This window comes from Rhinolophus ferrumequinum, chromosome 14 (genome assembly GCF_004115265.2).
Source record: "Rhinolophus ferrumequinum isolate MPI-CBG mRhiFer1 chromosome 14, mRhiFer1_v1.p, whole genome shotgun sequence".
NCBI lineage: Eukaryota > Metazoa > Chordata > Mammalia > Chiroptera > Rhinolophidae > Rhinolophus > Rhinolophus ferrumequinum.
In genome coordinates, this window is record NC_046297.1 from 58,674,350 (window position 1) to 58,698,820 (window position 24,471).

The 24,471-nt window shown below is 42.4% G+C and overlaps 1 protein-coding gene across 1 annotated transcript in view; it reads right to left on the reverse strand.

The window, feature by feature from the left end:
• Positions 1–24,471, reverse strand: part of SNTB1 (syntrophin beta 1) — a 211,237-nt gene that overhangs the window by 14,418 nt on the left and 172,348 nt on the right. The window contains exon 4 of the mRNA XM_033125880.1: positions 15,372–15,511. Coding sequence (XP_032981771.1) covers positions 15,372–15,511 — 140 coding nt within the window. The remainder of the gene's footprint in view (positions 1–15,371; positions 15,512–24,471) is intronic.

Genomic DNA, 24,471 nt, shown 5'->3' on the forward strand with positions numbered 1-24,471 from the left:
GAGGCTGGGGGAAATGGGGAGCTATTGATCAAAGGGTACAAACTTTTAGTTATAAGATGAATATGTTTTGAGGATCTAATGTATACCTTGGTGACTATAGTTAATAATACTGTATTGTATACTTGAAATTTGCTAACAGAGTAGATCTTAAGTGTTCTCTCACACACACAAACACAGTGTAACTATGAGGTGATAAATGTGATGATTGGGGTAATCATTCCACATGTATATCAAATCATCACGTCGTCGTACACTTTACACATATATAATGTTATTCGTCAATTATACCTCAAGATAAAAAAATAATCAAAGATAGAGAAATTTCATGAATCTCCTTGAAAGGAGTCTAGGACAGTGTGAGAGGAAGTCTCATGGGTGCTCACACACAGGAATTTCACATGTAAACACTGAGTCTACTTCGTCAGGAGGGAGAAGGGAATTTTGTAATGAGAAGTGAACAAGAGGGGCTGAGAAACCGACGGAGGTTTCACAATCTCAGTGAGGGTAAAGAAAACAGAAGCCATTCTCAAAAGCCCAGTGTCAGTTTTTAAATGGCTTGAGGGTCGGGTAAAAATGTATTAAGAAAGATATACATAAAAAGCACAAATTTATATTGTTTTTTTCTTAATTGTTCGAAAGTATTTTTATATTCAATGGTGTTTAAATTTTAGACGCTCTAATAAATCTATCTAGTTCTTCCTTTGTTGAAATCTTACAATCGGTACCAGTTCGGCATCTCTGACAGACTGCGTGGTAAACTGGTAATTCACATAGCTTTGGGAAGCATAAAAACCTGCATCAGAGCCCCATTCTGCCCTTTCAATGTTCCAAGAATCCTACCTCATAAATAACTGTGGACGGCAAATGAAATACTCTACGTACGGTGCATAGCATAGAACCTAGCATACTCAGTTTGTACTCAGTCAGTATGATTTCCATCCCTTGCCTCTACCCTTGGTTTTCTTCTGTTAAAAGCATAATTCCTGCCTCAGAATGTCAAAACACTATTCAGAGGAAAGAGTCCTTCAGATGGGAGAGTGAAGATCCAAATTAGGAAAGGTTCCCTAATGATGCCAAAGACAACATGAGCTGCTGCTTTTAGATGCCTATGGTCCCAGAAGGTAAGGAAGAGGCAGCTCTCTACATCTCCAGGCTAACTGTAAGATGGACGGATGGCTGAAAGACAAGGTAACTTGTAAATTCGTGCTTTGCTGCTTGACGAAAAGAATGCTTTTTAGATCTGAGCCTGAGTAAGGTGCGATGGAAAACCAGAAGGGAGTGGCATTTGGAAGAGAGCATCCTTCTGCTTCAAAGAACTCAAGTCCTTGCTGAGAAGACTGCACACCAAGGTACTAGAAGGATTTAGTATGTAAGTGAAACTCAGGGCCATGGGGATCTTTGGGAAATCTGGGAGAACAAGTTAGCGGTTGGACGACTGGGAAATTGTATCCTGATTTTCAGAACATGGAATAAAGTAGATTCTGTGACCCTGTTCCCAGGCGAGGTTCTGTATTGGATTTTTTTTAAGTTACCGTATTTTACTTTCGAAAAGAGGAAATAGTAGTTCATGAGGGTCTATGTGGCTTCCTTATATTCAGCTGTTTCATTCACAAACAAGATTACTAGAAAAGTAATAGATGAAGTGAATATTCAGAAAAAAAATGTGTTGACAGTTTCCTGTAATATTCATTTGGACTTGAAAGAAATCAGTATTGGATTCACAGCTTACCAGTCAGATGGGTACTGTGTTAAGTAACCATAACCATTAGGAGTCAATCCAATTAGGTATGAAGGCAGAGCTGTGGCCTCAGATCTACCCTGTCAAACCTTTTTGTTAAGGTTTTTATTAAAATATAGCTAACATACAATATTGTATTTATTTCAGTGGACACCATAGTTATTCAACATTTATATACCTAAAGAAGTGATTACCATGGTAAGTCCAGCAACCACCTAACACGGTACCACGTTATCACAGTATTATTGATTGTATTCCCCATGGTGCAGTGGAAGACCAGAAATGAGTGGCATTTGAAAGACAGCATCCTTCTGCTTCAAAGAACTCAAATCCTTGCTGGGAAGACTATACACCAAGGTACTAAAAGGTACATCACATCCCCATGACTTATTTGTTTTATACCTGGAAATTTGAACCTCTTATTCCCCGTCACCTTTCCCCCCTTTAAATTTTTCAATTGCAGTTGACATTCAATATGATTTTATATTAATATCAGGTGTACAGCATAGTGGTTAGACATTTATATAATTTAAGAAGTGATCCCTCTGACTAGTCTAGTACCCACCTGGCACTACACAGTTATTACCTTATTATTAACTATATTCCCTCTGCTGTACTTTACATCCATGATTATTTTGTAACTACCCATTTGTACTTCTTAAGGCCTTCACCTCACTCTGTAAGGTTTGTTGTTCCTGGGTCAAAGTTGACAGCTCCTGGGTAGGATGACGCCGTGGAAACAAATGTGCATCGCCATCTGCTGGAGCTCAAGACCAAGCATACCATGATCTCCTCAAGGTAGGTGCCCTCCTCTGGACTCTCACACATCATTACCAAGCCATGGATGCCATCATTTTAAGAGGACCACCTCATCTTCCTTACTAGACCTTGATGGCCTTTAGGGGAGGAATCTTGTCCCATCTCTCATGATTCCATGGTATCTAGCATCCTACCTGGCACATGTTAGGTGTTCTGTTCATGTTAGCTGAATAACTGCATGAATACAATTTTTCAAAACATTTTTAAAACGCATGTTTTAAGTTTGCAAAGGAAAATGCACACACACACCAACACACACACACACACACACACACGCACACCTGACCTATTTTGAAATGTTTGAATATTTGGGGCCAGTGAAAAGTCCTCCTAATGGAGTCTTCATTTGCAGACCACATTTGAGAACACATTACCGTAGCCAGATTCTAGACATTAAGTACCAAGTAAATGTCAACTGGACATTAAGATGTGAAAAGTCACCATTTGGACATTTGAAAAGGTAAGGGCTAAGGACAGAATCCGTCTGCCTGAGTTCTGCCCATTTTGCCAGGAACAGGCTTTTTATATTCCTCCCAAGATTCTTCCCAAAGACCTTTCCTGATCTGCAGTCTCAGGAGGGACTCAGAAATAGCTATTATTTATCTTTCAATTATTTTACATTTTCAGCTATTTGTGTATCCTTAAAAATATGACCATCTGTCTCTTATCTGCGGTAGGAACTAAACTATAGCCACCACGAAAATGCTGTCTCCCAAGAGAAGATAACTTTCTTACTCAGCCAGAGAAAAATACTGGCACCCTGGGACAGGCTTTCAAGCTGCAATTCACACCCAATTTCTTAGTTTTATCTGAAACTGCTTGAGAAACCCAAGGATATGCTTCATTTCCTGGTTACAAAATTCAGATACACATTCCCATGGATAAACCCATGGTTGGAAGCAAAGTCACCAACTCCAGCAAGATTTTACACTTCCTCTTACAAAGGAGTGTGACTAAGCGAACAAATGAATAGGACCACGCGATAGTAGAGAGTGGCGCAAAAAAAAGGAAGGCACAGATATGAGCAGACAGGGCAGCGTCAGATACCCCAGGTGAGATATTTACCAACTGTGTGACCTTAGCAAGTTTCTTAAACTCTCCATGCCCCAGACTTTTCAAATGCAAACTGGGGATAACAATATGCCTGCCTCGTGGTCGTGTGGTGAGGATGAAATAAGTTATATAAACGCTGCATGACACAACGCCTGATATAGATTATATAGTAATATCTATTATTATCATTAGTTCAATTAGGGCAGGACTTTTAATTGGATTATTCCCTGTTGAATGCCTAGCACCAAGAACAATTCCAGGCACATGGCAGGTATTCAGTAAATAGTTATTAAATGAATGACTAAATGAACAGCTGGGATACAATGAGGACTTATACGAAATGAATGACCACGGTGAGATGCTGACTTCTCTCCCACCCTCAGTCCCTCAACCACATGAAACAGTAGCTAATGCTAAATCCGAAGAACTTGGGTTCACATTCACTAAATGCTAATCTCCAGTTAAATTCAATTCTGAAAAAAAGTGATCTCAATAGGTAACTAGGATGAAATGTTCCACGCGATCAGCCTCACATCCATTTACTGTCTCTTCTTTCAATCTGTCTCTTCTTTCAATCTGTCTCTTCTTTCAATCTGTCTCTTCTTTCAATCTGTCTCTTCTTTCCATCTCTGGCAACTGGTGTTTTCAGTAGTGACTTGTTTATTGAGGCAGTCAGAGTTACCTTTTTTGGTCTGAGAGTAGAAGGTGACCATTTTATCAAAAAAGTGAAAGTCATTAAACTTTCACGTTGGTGGCCAGCATGGCTCCCGAGTGCATTTGAAGAATTGTATATAAATGAAATGGGTAGATACAAAGAAATGGTGAAATGTCTTAAAATTACTTCAAAGGCCCAAAGTGGTGGATTCCATGCAGCTCAGCATGGCTGTGGGATAAGTACATTTTTGGGTAAAATTCTTTGTCGAAGACGTGGAGGAACTTGGTGGTAGAAATACTCATTCCTACAGGAGGCCAGGCCTAATGTTTCTCCATCAGTAACTGAGGGACTAGGCCGCATTATTGTTTCTGGAGCTTCGGCTATGCCCCTTGGCCTGACTGATTTTGATAAAAACAAAAACTAAAACCTGTTTCACAAGGTATGCTGAAGCACTAATTTAATTCTGGACGGGAGTTAGAGAATGTTGCCTAAAACATTCCATACAAAAACATTATTATTAATATCCTTAATTAAAACAAAAACAACTGCAGCACACCAGTTCAGCCAAATTAGTAAAATTACATATTAGGTAACTGGGTTGCTAAGCAATATTACATCCTCATTTTACTTAATTGCTGTAATTAGCATCTCCCAACTGATGCCACAATGCAAGCTACCAAAAAAAAAAGAAAGAAAAAGCAACCAGTCAGATGCCTTAAACGGTCTGGTGCTCTCGAATACTCTCATCCAAAGGCCACCCCTAATGGAGCCCAGCAGTCAAGAGACTCTAGGAAAGAAGTGAGGAGAAAGAATCACTAACAAGGACCCATCTGTGAGGTAGGAGGGGCCACTCAGGTACCAAACCCCCTCAGCCAAGACTAGCTGAACAACTGCCTCATGTCTATCTTCTAAGCATGTGTCATTTGGATAAGGCAAGGTCCCATCTCCAGGAAAGCTGATATTGCTAACAGGTATTGACTATACGCAAAGACCAACTTAATAGAGGAGAAAGAGCCGCAAAAGAGATGGGAGCCAATTCTTGACTGTTTAATGGTATCACTTGGGTAGATTTCCAAAGACAAGTGATTATCCTCCAAACATTCTCTGTGGCCTCCTGACCTTTCACGGCCACCTTCCAGCAGTAGTATGGAGGAAGGACATTATTAGATGCCTACGAAGTGAAAATTTGCATCGATAACACTATCATGTAGTCTCTACAATGACTCTTCATAAAGTGGTATTATGGGTTCCACTTTACCAAAAAAAAAAATAAAAAATAAATAATCCATGGTTCTGTGTGGTTAAGTAGCTGCCTAGGATCACAGAGTGAGTGTCCAGGATTTGAACCCAGGTCCACATGACTACAAAGTCTATATTCTTTCTATCATAGCAGGAAAAGGGGCCAAACTCCAGCTTGTCACTACAGGTAGGAAGAAAACTGAAGTGACAGAGTATAATGAAGACTTCCTGTCATCCATGGCTTTAAATTATCCATGCACTTTTCTTCTCCAAGATGAACAAGACTTACGTTCTGACAGATATTCTCACATCATGCATGATATTCCAATGTCTTGGGAAATTTTTCCTTTGAAGGTAATAGTCTTTGTGTTATTTAGCAGTCTTAAAGCTCTGATTTTTAAATATGTTCTTTGAATTTTCTGGTTATCTCTTACCTATTCCCTTATCCCATCTATGCTTTATATAGTTCAACATATATCACAATGTGTAAAAATGTGTATTATAATAAGGCCTTCAAGAGCTTCGCCATGTAAGACAAGGACAATTAAAATTAACTCTATTTTACTGAGAAAATGAAACAAGGAGTGAATAACCTGAACAATTAGCTCTTATGACAGTTGGTTTATTCTTTTTACAGTGGTACCTCGGTTTTCAAACGTAATCCGTTCCGGAAGACCATTCAAGTTCTGAAAAGTGGGAAAACAGCCGACAGCTAGGCCTCAGGATCTTGCAGTCAGTGGAAGCCGTGTGACATGTTCAACTTCCAAGGTGTGTCCGAAAACCGAAGCATTTACTTCTGGCTTTCGTAAACAGCTTTCGTAAACCGAAATGTTCATCAACGGAGACGTTCAAAAACCGAGGTACTACAGTATTCCCCTACGATCAATAATACAATGTCTGCCCCTAATAAGAGCCTTTTAAGAGTTCCTTAAAGTGAACTGAACATTCTTGCCCCAAGGAGGAAACCATCATTAGGCTACCTACCTGCGGTGTTGTTTCAAGTAGCATTCAGAACTAGCTTTGTGGTGTGAGTTGAGGGGTTCCACTCCCCCAGTTTTCACCTCACACCTCCCTTTCCCTACAAACAAACCAACAACTTTTCATTAGCCCAGCCCTTATAGCTCACTGACTTTGATTTAAGACGCCATGAGTGCCTGATACACGCAATATTCCATGTACAACCAAATATGTCCAATTACTTATCAGTCGTTCACATGTTAATTTTCATGATGTCCTCCAATCTTAACAATTGCTGACATTGACCAGTCACTTATTAGATCTCTGTCATAGGCTAAGCATTTGCATCCACTGTGTCTCAATCGATCCTGTCAATAGCTGGAGGAAGCAAAAGATACTATCGCCCCCTTCATCCAGATGAGGAGACTGGAATTCGGAGATTAATATTTTGCCCAAGATCACATGGTAAGTCGAGGTCTCAGGATTCAGCTGCCGGTTTGTCTGATTCCAAAGTCCATGGATCTCCTCACTCTGCTCACCTCCCTCCCACCAGTTCCGAGGGGCTCCCAAAATGGCATGAGGAAAGGCACGAGGCTGGCAGTCAGTGTGATCGCTAAGTATCATGGGGCACATGGAATGGATGGGTGTGTAGGAGAACCCCACACTTTACAGGTGGGCGGAGTGTAGCTCCTCAGACACGTAAATCCTTTTGCACTGCCCATGGATGATGCCTACATTCCCTAAGAGTGAGAAGGCCTCCCAGGCGTAGTGGGAACACCACAGGCGGCTTGCAATATAATGTTTGACAAATGCAGTTGGCCAGACTTTCCCTGTGGAAAGCATTCCTAAAATTACTGAGGCGGGCCTGAGGCAGCAGCTCCTTTTAGCACTGAGAAACAGGTTAGTTCCTTCGGCACCAATAATTATGCTGCATGTTTAGTAGAAATGCTCAGTGTCTTTGGCTCCCAAGCGGTATCATAGGAGAGGGGTGGGCATTCGTCTGTTCCTCTTTTTCAGCTACCCCAAACCCTACCCTCAGGCCCACAGGTCAGAGAACTGGGCTCAGCCCCACGTCACTCTTCACAGGCTCTGTGCTTCCAAACCTTTCGCCTACAAACTGGGTGTGCAGAATCTCTGCGTTATGCCTCCCCTCCTCCAGAATTCCAGAAATAGTGTGACCTTAATCCTCGTTCTCTGTAGGCCCATCTTGCTCGCCAATTATGACGACAGTGACAAAAAAAACCAATACACTTACTCCAAATGGGCAAGAGCACCTTTTTTTTTTTAATGTTCAGCAACATCAAATAGGCTTTGGCTAAGCAAAAAAATGTGTTCCCAAGGATTCATAAAAAGCTGAGGGATGAGACTCGCTAAAATGCCGACATGGGTATTGTGAACTTCCTGAGTGCACTGCTGAACGACTGATGCTTGTGGCACCACTGAAGCTTGTCAGTGGGAGAGGTGACTCCTTCTAAACATCTCTGCATGGAGGCCAACACCAAGAACATGTGAGCATTCCTGGGGCGACTGCTATGAAACACAATCAAATATTTTATCTTCCAGAAAAATATAAATTAGATGTGCCTGGGCCTAAGGGGTGGGCGGGGAGTGGTGGAGGGACCTAAACAAATCAACTATGAACTGCGTTTGACGGAATAAGTCGATTTTGGAAGAAACCTGTTTCCTACTAGCTAGAGTCCCAGCCCGTTCTTTTGGAACAAAAAGGAAGATCTCTGACATTCTGTTCAGGGCTGTCCATCACGGCGAAGGTGACTGACAGTTGCCCAGTCCTGCTACGTGCCAGGCATTATGCTAGATAAGCCTGTATTTAGGTCACTGCTATGGATTGAATCCTACCCCATCCCCACCCCATCAGTCCATATGTCAAAGTCCCAATTCTCTATGTGACTGTATTTAGAGATAGGACCAATAAGGAGACCATTCAGGCTGAATGAAGAAGTCCTGAGGGTATGGCCCTGCTCTGACAGAGTTAGTGTCCTTGTAAGAGTCACAAGAGTTCCAGTTCTCTCTCTCCCCGATGTGGACACAGAAGTCCCGTGGGCACACAGCAAGAGGGTGGCCATCTACCAACCAAGAAGAGAGCTCTTGCTAGACACCCACCATGCTGGCACCTGGTCTTGGACTTCACCCTCCGGAATTGTGAGAAAATAATTATCTGTTGCTTACGCCACCCGGTCTGTGGTATTTTGTTGTGGCGGCCTGGGCTGACTAATGCAGTCCTCATTATTTAATTTTCATAATCACTTTGCAGTAGACCTTACAATTAAGTTGTCAGGAGAGCTAAGGAAAGGTTTGTGTTCTACACTTAGCAAATTCAAAGAGCCACTAAAACTCCAGGGAATAAGAAAATGCTCCTGGGAGGCCGCAGAGAACAGTGGTTAAGAAGGTGGACTCAGAATCAGAATCTCAGGTCTCTCTTGCTAGCTGGATGTGGGTTGAGTTACTTCGCCTCTTAGTTCCTCAGTTTACTTGTCTGTGAAATGGGAATAAACCCTCAACCTCATAGGGTTGTAAGGGTTAAATATAGGAACGCTGAGGAGTACGTTTGCCCAATACTTGTTAAAAACACGTTTTCCTGACGCCCAAACTGGCCTGCTGAGCCAGAATCTCTAGGCAAGGTCCTCAGAACAGGAATCTTCAGTAAACAGCCAAACTCTGATAGAATCATGGAAAGCACTTGTCCTTGACCTAGTCTTCCTTTACAAAGGTCATCTACTGGTTTATTACTGCCTGGTCTACAGTAAGTCCTCACTTAACATTGTCCATAGGTTCTTGGAAACTGTAACTTTAAGTGAAATCAGGTGTAGCAAAAACCAGTTTTCCCAAAGGCTAATTGATATACAGAAATATGCTGTAGGGACTTAATTCTTGTTGATATCAGTCAGCTTATGGTGAAATTGGTTAAAGTTGCAGTTTCCAAGAACCTATAGACTATGTTAGGTGAGGACTTAACTGTATTTGCAAATGGTAATGACACCCAGGCTGATTAATTAGTAGATACCCTAGATTAAGCTTTTAGAAGACATGACTCTATATCCATAAGTAAAAATTAAGCTGCACATTTAAGATGTATCTACATTACTATTGATAAATCATACCCCAATTAAATATTTCAAAAGTAAATTTTAAAGACAGAACACTCACACACCGTCCCCCTTTTTTTTTTTTTACTGTTTCATATAGATTGTACTTTTACTTGGCATCAAATCAGGAGCACTTTCAACAGGTAAATTTTATTTATCCTTGGGATTCTGTCTTTGATCAAGGTTTTTAAAAATGTTTTTGTTAAAAAGATAGTAAATATACAATATTATATTCGTCTCAGGGGTACAGCATCATTACTCAACGTTTATATACCTAAAGAAGTGATCACCATAAGTCCAGCAACCATCTGATACTATACCATGATATCACAATATTATTGACTATATTCCCCATGCTGTACATTATATCCCCATGACTGATTTGCTTCATACCTGAAACTTTGGACCTCTTATTCCCCTGCACTTTTTCCCCTTTTACACAATTTTCCAATTTCAGTTGACATTCAGTATTATTTTATATTAATTTCAGATGTACTGCATAGTGGTTAGACATTTATATAATTTAAGAAGTAACCTGCCTGACTAGTCTAGTACCCACCTGGCACTATACATAATTATTGCCATATCACTGACTATATTCCCTATGCTTTACTTTACACCCATGATATTTTGTAACTACCAATTTGTACTTCTTAATTCCTTCCTCTTTTTCACACACCCCCAGCCTCTCTCCCATCTGGCAGCCATCAAAATGTTCTCTTTATCTATGAGTTTCTGTTTTGCTGGTTTATTTTGTTCTTTAGAGTCCACATACCGTGTTTCTCTGAAAATAAGACCAAGCGGACCATCAGCTCTAATGTGTCTTTTGGAGCAAAAATTAATATAAGACCCAGTCTTATTTTAATATAATATAAGACTGGGTATAATATAATATAACATAATATAATATAACATAATATAATATAATATCGGGTATAATATAATATAAAATAATATAATAAATAATAAAATATAATACCAGGTCTTATATTAATTTTTGCTCCAAAGCATGCATTAGAGCTGATGGTCCAGCTAGGTCTTATTTTCAGGGAAACACAGTATAAGCGAAATCACATTGCATCTGTCTTTCTCTGTCTGACATACTCCACTCAGCACAATATCCTCCAGGTCCACCCATGCCTCCTCAGATGGCAAGAACCCATTCCCTTCCACGGCTGAGCAATATTCCATCGTATATATGTACCACCTCCTCTTTATCCATTCTTCCATCGATGGACACCCACATGCTGCCTCCACATGTTGACCATTATAAACAATGCTGCAATGAACATATGGATGCATTCGTCCCCTTGAAGTAGAGTTTTGGGTTTCTTCAGATAAATACTCAGAAGTAGGATTACTGGGTCATTCTTTATCTCTTGTTATAGCCTTTGTTTTAAAGTCTATTTTGTCTGGTATAAGTATTGCTACCCCAGATTTTTTGTTGTTGTTATTCATTTCCGTTTTCATGAAATATCTTTTTTCCATCCCTTCACTTTCAGTCTGTATGTGTCTTTCCATCTGAAGTGAGTCACTTATAGACAGCATATGTAAGGGTTTTGTTTTCTTATCTATTCAGCCCTCCTGTGTCTTTTGATTAACCCTGGGGTGAGTATCTACAAGGGAGTGAGTCTGTGTGCAGGCAATTTAAGAGTATGTCTGGGTTTCCTGCAGCCTTCTGTCCCACCTGAATGGTCAGAATGCCCACTGTTTTTCACAGCTAGATATTATCAGGCTCCTTTCCTGGCACCAGTACTCTGGGCTGGGGTCCCTAGCTCTTCCTGGGGGAACCTCTGCTGCTGAATTAGCCCTCTCAGTTCTCCACATGCAGGTGTGGAGCCAGCCATTCTGCATCTCTGCCCTTCCTACCAGGCTTGACATGGCTTCTTCTTTATATTCTCTTATAGGACTTCTGTTCAGCCAGACTTCATATGGTTCTCAGGTTGACTGTTCTATAATTTAGTTGTAATTTTAATGTGTTCATGGAATGAGGTAGGCACAATGTTTGTCTTCTTCGCCATCTTGGATCCAGAATGCCCCTTAGAAAAATCTACTGCAAGACAAATAATGCTACTACACAGGCTATGTGCCCAAATGCTCATATATGAAGGACACAGTGGTACAGATGACTGTACAGAACACATGGGGAGTAAAAGCAGGAGTCACTTGATGAGCTTAAATATTTGGCTAGAGAATAAGCCAGTGGAAGTACTGGAGTCACCTCTATAATGGAAAGATCCAGAGTTTTCCTTTGATTTCTACCTCTTCTGGCAGAAACGAATAGCGTCAGCCCAGCCTCCCACCTCAGAAAGCTGGGTTTACCTGCAAGGATAGAATAGTTTTCAATCTTCAGCTGGGGTGAAACTTGATCCACAACTACTCATTCACAAGCCCAGCGTGAAGCTACAAAAAAGGTACATCTCCCCAGCGTGATTACTGGGAAAAGGGAGAACAGGAAAGGGAGGGGTCCTTATCCTTGTTGTTTGTTTTCCAAAGTCTTTTTCTAGGCATATCTTCAGTCATGGAGAGAAGCTCACCATGACCAATGTATGCAAACCAGGGTTTACTGATGCACAAGCCAAAAGGTTAATTAAAAATAAAAATTAAAAAATTCCCCAAAGTATACTATGTCCCCTGGGATTTGGAGACAAAAGCATTCCTGGAGGGCATTTAACAGATGATTCTGACAGAGGGAGCGGGAGTCACCAGCCTGGGGTTAAGTACTGTCCTGGTGGGAGGAAAACGGGAATGGAAACTCCAGCTCTTACTTTTCTAGGCTGCTGCACCGGAGTAGGCAACAAATCACCTACTAGCTCGAGGGGAGGAAGTCAGAATAAATAGCCAGTGTCACCCTAACATCTTGGACAGACTCTGCCTCACAGGCTGTCAGCTGGAGATCAGGGTCATGATTATGGGCCTAATTTTATAATTGCTAATAGGGCTAATACACGCATATAAACACATATTTTTCTTTTGCAGTTCAGTGGCCAAGCAGGGTCATTTGACAAAGGGCAGTGAGTTGGGAGGTCACGTATCACCTCTGTATCTCCTCTACGTATAGGTGATAGACACCAACTTCGTTTTATGCTACATCTTTTGTTCTAAATGAACACAGTTTGCACTGAAGGGGTTTCCATCTTCTATTTCCATACTGGAGGTAGGCTCATGGTTTCCGGCCATTCATGTGCTTCGCTCACAATCCAGACCTGGCATCCCTGTGGCTTGTGAGCCTGAAACAGATACAGTCCGTGCCCCCCGTCCCACCAAACCTCCCCCAATGGCATTTACTGTATCTGCACACCCGTCCCCCCTTCGGCAGCTTTGCTCTTAAAGGTTCACATCCACAACTTTCTGCAGGACTGACCTGACCCATAGGAGGCCTGCTTGTGCAGACAGCCTGATAAGCGTGCAAGAGGACATCCCACCAGGCAGCCTGCGCATTGGACGGACTGCTGTGACACTGTGCAAGTCCAGTCACTTGCCTGAATCAGGACAAATTCTGAGGTAATCATTTATGCGCTAGGGCAGTGCTGTCCAATCGAAATTTCTATGATGATGGAAATGTTCTAGATCTGTGCTGTCTAAAATGGTGGCCACCAGCCACGAGTGCGGAGGACTTGAAATGTGGCTCCTCTGGCGGAGGAACTGAATGTTTGAAATCCTGAATGAATGAGTGAGTGAGAGCATGCACGAATGAAAAGGCAGCCTTCATTAGTCAGAATGCTCAGAAACTGTGAGGAAGCTATGTCTTTCGGGTAAGTTTTGTTTTCAAGTTGCCTAGAAACTCTACCTTATTTAAACTTGTGTTCTTGAAAATCATTCCAAGAGGCATGAATCCAGTTTCTCTTCTTAGTAAATGCAGTGAGTGTGGTCTAATCTTTCTTTGGTTTTGGTTGTGGGAAGGTCTCAGAGCCCATGGAGGAGGATTGCAACGTAAACTGTAGAAAGCGATGGAGATTGGGCTGAATCTGAATGGATCCTCAGATAGACCCTGAGTCTTCATAAGAACATTTTAGGATATTTGGGTTCTGCTTATTAAGCTTTTATTGTAAACATCAAAAGTACTTTATTTAATAGCTAGCCTGCCAAAGATTTTGAGGCTTAGGAGCCTCAACAATTAAATTATTCTTTTATATGATTTTATTTATTTGATTAATGTCTAAGTGATCTAGGCCTGGTTCCTGGCCCCTGAAGGATTCCTCTATTCACCTCCGGGGCCAATAATTGCCATCTTCAGGCCACCCTTGTTGGTCTCCATAATCAACCACGAGTGGAAGTAAGAGGAATTTTAAGGCGTTTTAGCTCCGCTCACTACCACCATTTCAATTTTGTGTTACCTCTTGCTCTGTCACCGAGCCTCATTCTCTTCCCTACACCTGAGCCTTTACTATAACCTGTTTGGCCCCTCAGTCCTTCCAGCACAGAATTTGTCTTATTTCTATCTTTTGCTCAGGACAGATGCCCCAAACCTCAGTCCACTATGCTCTGTCTGTTGGACCACACTCCTTCTAGAGTTTGTTCCACATTGTTCAATAATTCATTCAACAGACACGTAAGGGCCCAGTACTGCCAAGCACTATGGCGGGGAGGCCACAACCATTATGTTCGCATGCTTAGCTTCTAGGTAAAGAGACGGAGATGTAGGAGTAATGAAGATCGTACAGCACATACAGGAAGACCTGGTGATAGAAGCCGGATCTGGGAGTTGTCAGCTACTTGGAGGCAAGATTCCAGTTTGATGTGCTTTTGTGTTCAGGATACAGGCCTTCAAAGAAGGGGGTGAGCATATGATGCATTAAGATAATAAGTCACAGGGCCGGCCCAGTGGTTCAGGCGGTTAGAGCTCCGTGTTCCTAACGCCAAAGGCTGCTGATTCGATTCTCACATGGGCCAGTGGGCTCTCAACCACAAGGTTGCCGGTTCGATTCCTCAACTCCCGCAAGGGTGGTGGGCCTCACCCCCTGCAACTAAGATTGAACATGGCATCTCGAGCTGAGCTCCCGCTGAGCTCCCGGATGGCTCAGTTGGTTGGAGCGTGTCCTCTCAACCACAAGGTTGCCGGTTTGACTCCCCCAAGGGATGGTGGGCTGTGCCCCCTGCAACTAGCAATGGCAACTAGACCTGGAGCTAAGCTGTGCCCTCCACAACTAAGATTGAAAGGACAACAACTTGACTTGGAAAAAGCCCTGGAAATACACACTGTTCCCCAATAAAGTCCTGTTCCCCTTCCCCAATAAAATCTTTAAAAAAAAAAAAAAGATAATAAGTCAAATGAACAATAAATGTGCATTGAAGGTCCTGAGAAGCAGGCAGACCCTGGCAGGCCCACTTCCATAGGCAGCATGGCACAACTGAGGAAGAACCTGTTAGAGGGTCTCTCATGCTGAACGAGCTTTAAAAAAGCCCCGTGGGACATTCCCATATGACATTCTTTGTGCCACCAAGTGAAGGCCCTTGATGGATAATTCTTTCCACCTGAACTTCAAGATTGTCAATACATGGGCAGAGTTCATCTCAAAGGGGATACGATGGAGACCCAAGAAGGTAATTCGGCTGGGACCATCTCACAGATGTCACTGTACCTTCCTGTTGGATAAGCAGTTTGTTCTTTGTCTCTGTGTTGCCCTGTGTTTGGCTATAATTGATCATTAATCTATCTGGCTAAAAACAGCTGGCTATATTCTGGAAGAATTCCCATCTCCTGTTGCAACAGTAAGCAGTAATGTAAGGTGTTGAAATAACGGTAATTGACTAAAATAGTTTCGAACTGCAAACATGTCATACCCAACCACAAAGCCCTGGCTACCTGGTAGCAAGCAGAGGGTACGTGTGAACTGGGCTGAACCACGCTTCCTTCCTCCGTGGCATGCTGTCATAGATTAAAAGGTCCTTCTCAGTCAGTACAACCAGGGCTGGCTTCCACTGTTTCTCGCCCTCCCCGGGCACCTGAAACAGAAAGCAGAGAACTGGTAAACAACAGCCTGAGAAAAGAGTGACCGGAAAGCAGAAGATGGCATCCCCCCAGTCAGAAGACCCAATCATAAGAACACCTTTTGGTTCAGGTTGTCAGATTAAAATGAGAAGAAACCATTCATGATCACATGATTCTTCATCTTGGGACATATCGTTCCTCAAGGCCCTGGAATATGTATAGTCAGTGTAGCCAAGAAGCGGCCAGGTTGCCAAACAACTGTCACTGTTTCTCACCTGCCAGGCCGCGGTCTTTATTTCATAGTGGGACATAGATGCTTGGGGCACTAAGCACTCCCAGCTGCTTCTCTGGTAGAATGTGTTGTTTCAGTTGTGAAATGGTAAGGTTTAAAAGCTTTGGAATAAAAATCCAAAGCCTCTGAAAAGTCACTGTGCAGGTGAATGTCTGTCTGAACAAGTCGGAGACATCACAGCCTCTTTCCCCAGTCTTTCACTCTTAGATTGTTTTTGTGATTCAGGCACTATCTTGAAATTCTCTTGCTCTAGTGAATGTGTAGTTCTATTCATCGCAGATCATCCTTTAACTCAAGGACTGAGATGACCTGGCAGGGATATGAGAAGATTCAGACATCACTTGGATGACTGGACCCAAGTACCCTGAAAGTTCCTTCCCATCCTGGGAGCCTGTGTAGCTCAGATCTTATCTCATGAGCTCCCCGCCTCCCTAGTGCTGATCCCCCACCTCCCTAAGTGTTCTTCCAGCTTTGAAAATGCCCTCCTTCCCACTTGAACTCTGGGATACAGTTTGATGCTCAGTACGGAAAAGCTCAATGCTCTATCCTTACTACTCAAATCATGGATCATATCCTGTTCCGAGACATCGGCATGACCTGGGAGCTGGCTGGAAGGAAATGCAGACTCTCAGGCCCATCTCAGACCTACTGAATCACAGTTTACATTTTAGCAAGAACTTCGGGTGATTCCTATGCTCATTAAAGATTAAGAAGCACTGCTCTAGATGAGGTTAAGGTTGTCTTTGAGGGTGGCAATTAATCCAGTGCAAACCAATGTCCAAAATCCATTCAGAATTAAAGTAAACTAGCCAGTAAGCTAAATGATAAAGCTAATTTCTTCCCTTTCTATTCTTTTGTTAGTTTTTTTCAGGTGACCCTTTCTAGTCTTATCGTTACCTTTTCTTACATGCCACAGTGAAATTTGTATTGAGGTGGAAGCAAGTGCGTGTGGCTGTACGAATGAGTGATCAAAGTTGAGGAGCTGGTATAAGTTTGAGCTCTGTCGGTTACGTAGTTTTATAGGCTGCCTGAGTCTGATCCCCGCCCCATTATTTATTGCCTGTGTGGCTTTGGGTAAGTTATTATCCTCTGTGCTTCTGTTTTCTCACTGATAAAGATAACATCATACACAACAGTGGTTAAGAGTGCTGACTCTGGAGCTAGAATACCTGAACATAAATCATAGCTCCACAATTGACTAGCTGAGGAACCTGGGGCAAGTCAGCTAACCTCTTTATATTTCAGTTTCTGTATCTGTAAAATGGGGAAATAACAGTACTTATATCAGAGGGTTGTTGTGAAGATTGAGTTAAAATGTCTGCAGTGCTTAGCATGGTGCAGAAAAAGCACTGCTTAGAACCTAAGTAGCACGTACCTCCTGACGCGACAGTGGCGATCAAATGAGACTGCATGCAGTGTGCTTAGCGTGGCACCTGGCAGACGATAAGGCCCTCAGTGAAACTTAGGGTGGGATAACTGTGGCAGACTCACTGATTTCTAAACTTCAAGAAGTTCAAGAACTCACTGATTTCTCACTGTCAAGAAAAGGTATTCTTTGGAAATGGCAACAATATAACAAAGTACTGACTTTCCTTGGGAAAAATTATAAGGCAAACCCAGAATATCTTTGGTGCTAACAATTTCAATTCATTCTCCTTGCATATCTTCCAAAGTTCTCCCAGGAAGAATTCATTGCACAATGATCATCTTTATTTTTCAAATGCCCTCTCTCCCCTTTAACAATTCCAAATAAAACCTCCCTTTCTAGAAGGAAGAAATCTCCTGTGAAGCTATTTATACTAGAATGTGAATGACTGCCCAGTTTACTTGTCCCTTTGTGCATTGCGCATATTAAAAAATAAATCCAGCTTTTGCCTATTGCTTTTTCTAACAGAAGAAATGCAATTTCAGGAGCCCAAAATAAAATGTTAGAGAAGGCAATACACCAGACCCTACAAGGTGAATAAGCTATGATCCCAAGGCATAAAGTATTTGGGGAGTTTGGGATAAATTTTTTCCAGCCTCTACATTAAACCTAGTAAATTACTTTTCCAGCTCATTAAATAGGACTGGAGAAGCTACAAATGATCCTCCCAAAGTGCCTATCTTACTTACCTAGTCAGATCTGATTCATTAACTTTGGAACCCGTCATTTCAATGTGAGCACAACTAAGCATCATTCCTCAAAACCAGTATTAAGTTTGCAGAAGAAACCTCCACAGTAAATGCCAATAGTGCAATGCAGACTCTTCTAATAGTGGAATCGTAAACTCCCCCATGTGTCAAGTGGTATAGATAGGTGTGAATAATTCCAAGACCCTAAAAAAGTTTGCGGTTTATGAAAGGGCCCTGGGTGGCTATGTTAACTCTGCTGTGAGAAGACTCAGCGTGGACATGTTCCACCATTCCCGTGTACAGTTTTCATTTGAATACTATGGGAATGCTCAAAGGTAGAACTCTGCCCATGAGGACAACCGGCTTCCCAAGGAGAAACATTTCAGATTGAACAGCAGGTTGTCAAAACCACATGTCGGGCCATGGGAGCGTCCAATTGCAAAGCCTTTCAAGAACACTTTTCTTCAGGCTTGAGTATTTGTGCTGTCGTTCAGTGACAACTTCCATTCCACATCCAAACTTCCCGGCACCCAGAGACTGTCCACTGTTACTGCAACAGCTCTGGGAATGTGTCTACATTTCATTAAAATGTGACTTCCATGTCAACCCCAGCTTTCTGCCATCACATGCTGTAGCAGTTTCTTAAAAACTGACCAGGTTTCTAATGAAAACGGTGAAGGGGACAGAACCAGGGAAATGAACACTCACTTCTGAAAGTATTCTGAAGCCCAGCTGAGTACTGAATGCTGTCCCCATCATCACTTCTGCAGATCACGAGAGAAAAGCGTTACGAAATGACGTGGAGAATTTAAAAGCGTGTTAAGAAGACACAGGTCATAATTGAGGGAAGTAGATAGAAATGTATGAACTCAACACGTTGTGCACCTTAAACTTACACATGGTTACATGTGTAATTGTATCTCAATTAAAAGAAAGAATTGAGGAAAGTAGATTGAATCCTCAATTTCAGACAGGTCTCATAAGCCATCTAGTTCAGAGGCTTCCCAAACTTTTAAAATTCTTTGGACCTTCTGATCAGATTAAATCACAAGCCATAGAACAAAATGTAAAACAATCGAAAGAGGGTTTGTAGGGGCTGGCAACCTTATGTCTTTAGCCTGCTACCACCCACACTTCTGAGTGGGGTTCCTAGAACCATTGGAATACAGTTTGAAAACTGTTGACCTCAGCTCCTCTAAAATACCTAGAATCTGCAGATTACATTCAAAGAGACAGTTTTAGTCAGAACCTTTCAGTGCCTTTTTTGGTAGGGATTTCCAGTAACAAGAATAATAGCGTTGCCTCTTAGGCAGTGTTGCAAGGATTAAATGAATTAATACATAGAGAAAACTTAAAAAAAAATGTCTTGAATTCAGTAAGCAAGCAAGCCTTCAAAAATGTTAGCTATTCTTACTACTGCATTAGAGTAAGAATAAGTGAATATCAAATTAAAGAGCTGGGCAAGAATTGTTTGCCTTGTGGGTCTAATGTCCTCATCTGCCAAAGGGAAGATGTAAGACTAAATTATTGCTAACAGCATGTCCAACTTCAAAATCAATCATCTTGTTCATGTTAAAATTCCCTGCTACTAGGCTGGGATTGCTTTAGTTACTGGGACGCTTGCTTTCCATCTCTTTGTTCAGTGGACTCTCTTCAGAGGACAAAAAAACAACGTGTGGGTCTGTTTTTCTCCCCTCATGCCACCTCTTCCCATCGTACTTATTTTCTATCTGCTACCTAAGCACAGGGTGGCAGGAAGAGCTCATCATCTTTGGAGACAAACAGCAATGTCTCCAAAACCAAATGTCTTCAAAAGAATTGGCTTTGCAACCTCTTTTCTGAGAGAGCTGAACAGATTATAGTCATGTATCACATAAGGACCTTATGTTCAACAATGGACCATATGAGGTCTGACCATTAAATTCACAAACTTTTTGCAACGATGTTGATAACCTTTTTTTGACATCAGGGGGATTATTCATTATGAATTTGTACCAACTGGACAAACAGTTAACCAAGTTTACTATTTGCAAGTGCTGAAAAGGCTGCATGAAAAAGTTAGATGACCTGAACTTTTTGCCAACAATTCATGGCTCTTGCATCACGACAATGCACCAGCGCACAGGGCACTGTCTGTGAGGGAGTTTTTAGCCAGTAAACAAATAACTGTATTGGAACACCCTCCCTACTTTCCTGATCTGGCCCCCAATGACATCTTTCTTTACCTGAAGGTAAAGGAAATCTTGAAAGGAAGACATTTTGATCACCATTACAGAAAAAGAGTTCCAACATTGCTTTGAAGGGTGGACTAGGCACTAGCATCGGTGCATAGCTTCCCAAGGGGAGTACTTCAAAGGTGACCATAGTGATATTCAGCAATGAGATATGTAGCACCTATTCTAGGTTGAGTTCACGTACTTAATTGTTCGACCTCTGTACACAATGGTGGTCCCATAAGACTAGAATCAAGCTGAAAAATTCCTATCACCTAGTGATGTAGTAGTCATCATTACGCAGTAACGCAGGTTATAATACAGTTGCCTACCATATTCAGCACAGTGACATGCCTACATGCTTGTAGCCTGGGAACAATAGGCTATACCCTACAGCCTCGGTGTGGAGGAGGCCATCTAGGTTTGTGTCAGTGCATTCTTATGTTCGCACAATGACCAAAGTGCCGAATGCCACCTTTCTCAGAACATAGCCCCATCATCAAGCAACACACGACTACTTAACTGCTATGAGCTCTTGTTCACGGATGTGCAACATGCTCATAATGGTCTCCTAGGCCTATTTTAGGAGGATTAAATGAGACAATGTATTTAAAGCACTTCCCCTTTGTCAGATACTGGAAATGTGAAACTCTCCCCATCACCGCAAGTACACTTTCTTCCAGCTATGCTGAGCAGGAAGGAAGGTCTAGATATAGGGGGAGTGACTAATAGCAGAGTGAAAAATGTTCACCAAGGAAGTTCAGTCACAACTTTTGTGTTGGAGATCATGGTTATCTGGATAACTTTTTCATTGAAAGCTTTTCACTTCAGGATTCAAGGTATTTAGAACAAAGGACAAGTTACCAGAGTGATAATTTAATTAGAAGTTATCAATTTTCAAATGCTCTACAAACATTAGATAACGAATCCTTGCACCAACTCTCAGAGAGACAGATAGAGATCACCTTCACTTTACCAAAAGAAGAGGAACAAGCAGCAATGTGGCCACAGGGAACATGCTAAGGGAGTCCCACTTAACCTACTTCTGTCTTCTAGCCGGCCCTGAGAACGCCACGGACCCGCAATTGGGAGCCAGACGGGACATCTACACCTGGATGCAAAAGTAAAGAAGGCAAAGGAGACGTGAGAGATCACAGTGGGAGCAGACTTGATGGATGTCAAGACGATGATGAAAAATGTTAGAGAAACAGTGAAAAATACGGAATGAAAAATAGAGTATGACTGGGTGACACTTAAAGTGCGTAACATTTTTATATGCTAACACTCCCATCAGCCACCAGCAGCCCCATATCAGGCTTGTTCCCTTCTGCCAACTTCTAAAACTGGTTCTGGACTTCTGTAAACTATATATAATGAAGCCCCAGATTCATCATCAACATATAAGTTGGCATGGTGAGACTTTGGTATCTGGGTTATAGATAAATCACCTCAGGTGTTAGCAGGACCTGCTCCCTCTAAATGCTCTAAGGAAGAACCCTTCCTTGCCTCTTCCTAACTTCCGGTAGCTACCAGTGTCCCTTGGTGTTTTGTGGTTTGAAGCTGCATCTCTGCAATCTCTGCCTCCCTTGTCACATGGACTTCTGTCTGTCTTCATATGGCCTTCTTATAAAGACACCTGTTACTGGATTTAGAGCTCACCCTATTCCAGTATGAACTCAGCTAATTCTGTCTGCAAAGACCCTATTTCCAAACCACATCACGTTCTGAGATCCCGAGTGGACCTGAATTTTGAGTGGGCTCGGGGGGTAAAGACAAGAAATCAATCGTAAGACAGTGGTCGGAGCCCACTACTTTTCAGTTTTCAGTTCTCTTTTTCCCTTTGAACACTTGGAGACATGGAGTTGATTTTTAAAAGTTATTTACTGAGTATGCAGAAGGTCAGATGCTGATGTGCCCTACCAGAGGCCTTCGATGGCTCTATGAAAAGCGATGCGTTGGTCCCCGGGATTTTATAATAAAGCCAACCTTAGGGCAGATGACACATATCCAAGGAGATGACTGCACAGCCAGGGTTTCGAATCTTCTCTCGTCAGATAGCTTCACGGAAAGAGGAGGCAGAAGGCTCGACAAGGTCAAGCCGCCATCACGACGTATCGCTTTCCAAACGCAGGAACCTGACCTTTCCACTGTTGTGCCTCATCTGCTTACTGCTAAGAGGCCGCTCTTCCAAAGGACAGCATTCTAAGACGCATTCCCGGCAGTGACTCTGAGGTCTCCTCTTGCTTTAAAAAGCTTGTTGGATTCTACTTGGGTTACTCAGTCTGTGTTACTGCAAGTCCAGGCTAAACGCAGTCAAGTTGGGCTCATACGTTGGAAGAGCCAGATCCATCCAACGGGAGCCTATGCCTCTTTAAGTTTCGCAGGATTTTCCAGCCTACGCCCTTCTCTGCCGTTTGAAAAGCAGAATGACAGCCTTGCTGGAGCAGCCTACTCTGTATCACAGGGAGGACGAGTGCCACCCTATGCCCCTCTTTCTGCCCTTTGGTTATCTGCATGAGGAGAATGTATGTGCCAGACTCACCTTGGGGGCAGAATGGTCATTTGGGTTCACCTGATCGACTTGTTTCCATCCCCAAGCATCCTAGCTTCAAGAGAAGCCACAGAAGGCACCGTGTGTCCCTTCGGCCAAGTTCTATATAATTTGACATTCATCAGAGTTTGGCATGAGGGCTTATTGGGCACTTGCTCAGCTACTAAAAATGTGCTCTTTTTCTTGTTTCCCTTTAGTACATCCTTTACTCTTACTCTCGGATGGGGACCTCAGAAAAGAGAAAAGGTGAGTAGTATCATTATCCAAATCCTACGCAACCCCGCAGCGCTCAGCATTCTGGGAGAAATCCTGGGCCCCAAACCGGATTCTGCTGTGTGACCCCCTTGTCATGCCCACTTCAAATAACTGTGTCAGCTCATTTCCCTTCCTACATTCATTTCTACAGCTACTTTTCTCCTTCCCTCTAGAGGAGCCCTGGCTCCGTGGCCGTTAAACTCATTCCCTCACTCATCTTTCTGGATCTGGACCAGCTTATCCTGTCAGTCCCTTTTCTCATTCGTGAGCCTCAGCTCCTAGAAGGCTGTCTCACCAACCATTCTGTTTAGAGTCAAAAGATTTCATTTGTCACCCCCCGCCCCCCATAGTGACTTGGCTCAACTGGAAACATCCTGGGTTTCCCCCCAGGACATGGCCACTTCCTTTGGACCACTTCAAAACACCAGCTCTTTGAAATGGAGACCTGCTGTTTGTATGCAAATGAATTTCTTAGCCTGCTTCAGAGGGATTTCTTCTTGTAAACTGGTAAACATTCCCTTTTCATCTTGTTGACTGATTTGCTCAGCTCAATGTTTTCTGAGAAAAGTAAATTTCAATTCTGTGAACCTGCCTGAATTATACAATATTATAATTGAGTAAGGTCAGGATAACATGGGGTTTGCTCTATCTTTGGGTCTCTTAAAAATAGTAGTACGTTAGAAGGAGAAAGGTTTACAGAGAACATGACATGTTAGGTTTTGAATCATTTAAATCTGACGCTTTAAGCATGTACATGACAGGAAAAGTATTCTCTTTATCAAGGGAGGAGAAGTCTGGGGGAGTAAATATGTTTGGAGCACCTCCACTGTGGTGAGCACGATTAAGGGTATATTGTGTCTCCCCCTTCCCCAAATTAATATGTTGCAGTCCTAATCTCAGAAAGTGACCATTTTTGGAAATATGGTCATTGCAGATGTAATTAGTTAAGATGAGGTTGTCCTGGAATACAGTGAGCCCTAATCTAATACGACTGATGTGCTTATAAAACGGGAAATTTGGACACAGACACACACAATGAAGGCAGACATCAGGGTTATGCATCAACAAGACGCATAAAGCCTAAGATTGCCAGCAAGCCACCAGAACCTAGGAGAGAAGCATGGAGCAGCTTTTCCCTCACAGACGTCAGAAGGAACTAACCCTGCTGACACCTGCATCTTGGGCTCTTAGCACCCAGAACTGTAAGACAGTACATTTGTAGAAGTTTGTTATGGCAGCCCTAAGAAGTAATACAAACACCATGCTATGTTTCCTCTCCCTTCATCCTTTTAACACTTGGAGGCATTTATTATTATCGCTGTTTTCCAGAAGAAGAAACTGGTTCGGAGAGGTCATGTACTGGGTAAGATTACATAATTAGAGTAACAAAGCCACTAATGTGCCTTCTTGACTTCAAAGCTGCGCTATTTCCAGATCACAAAGCTGCCTCCCATAAGAAAGGAAAAGGGGGATGATGTGGGAAAATGAGGAGAGAGGTAGGAGGGAAGACAGCTGGGAGCTCAGCGGTAATGTTTCCGGCTGACTGGA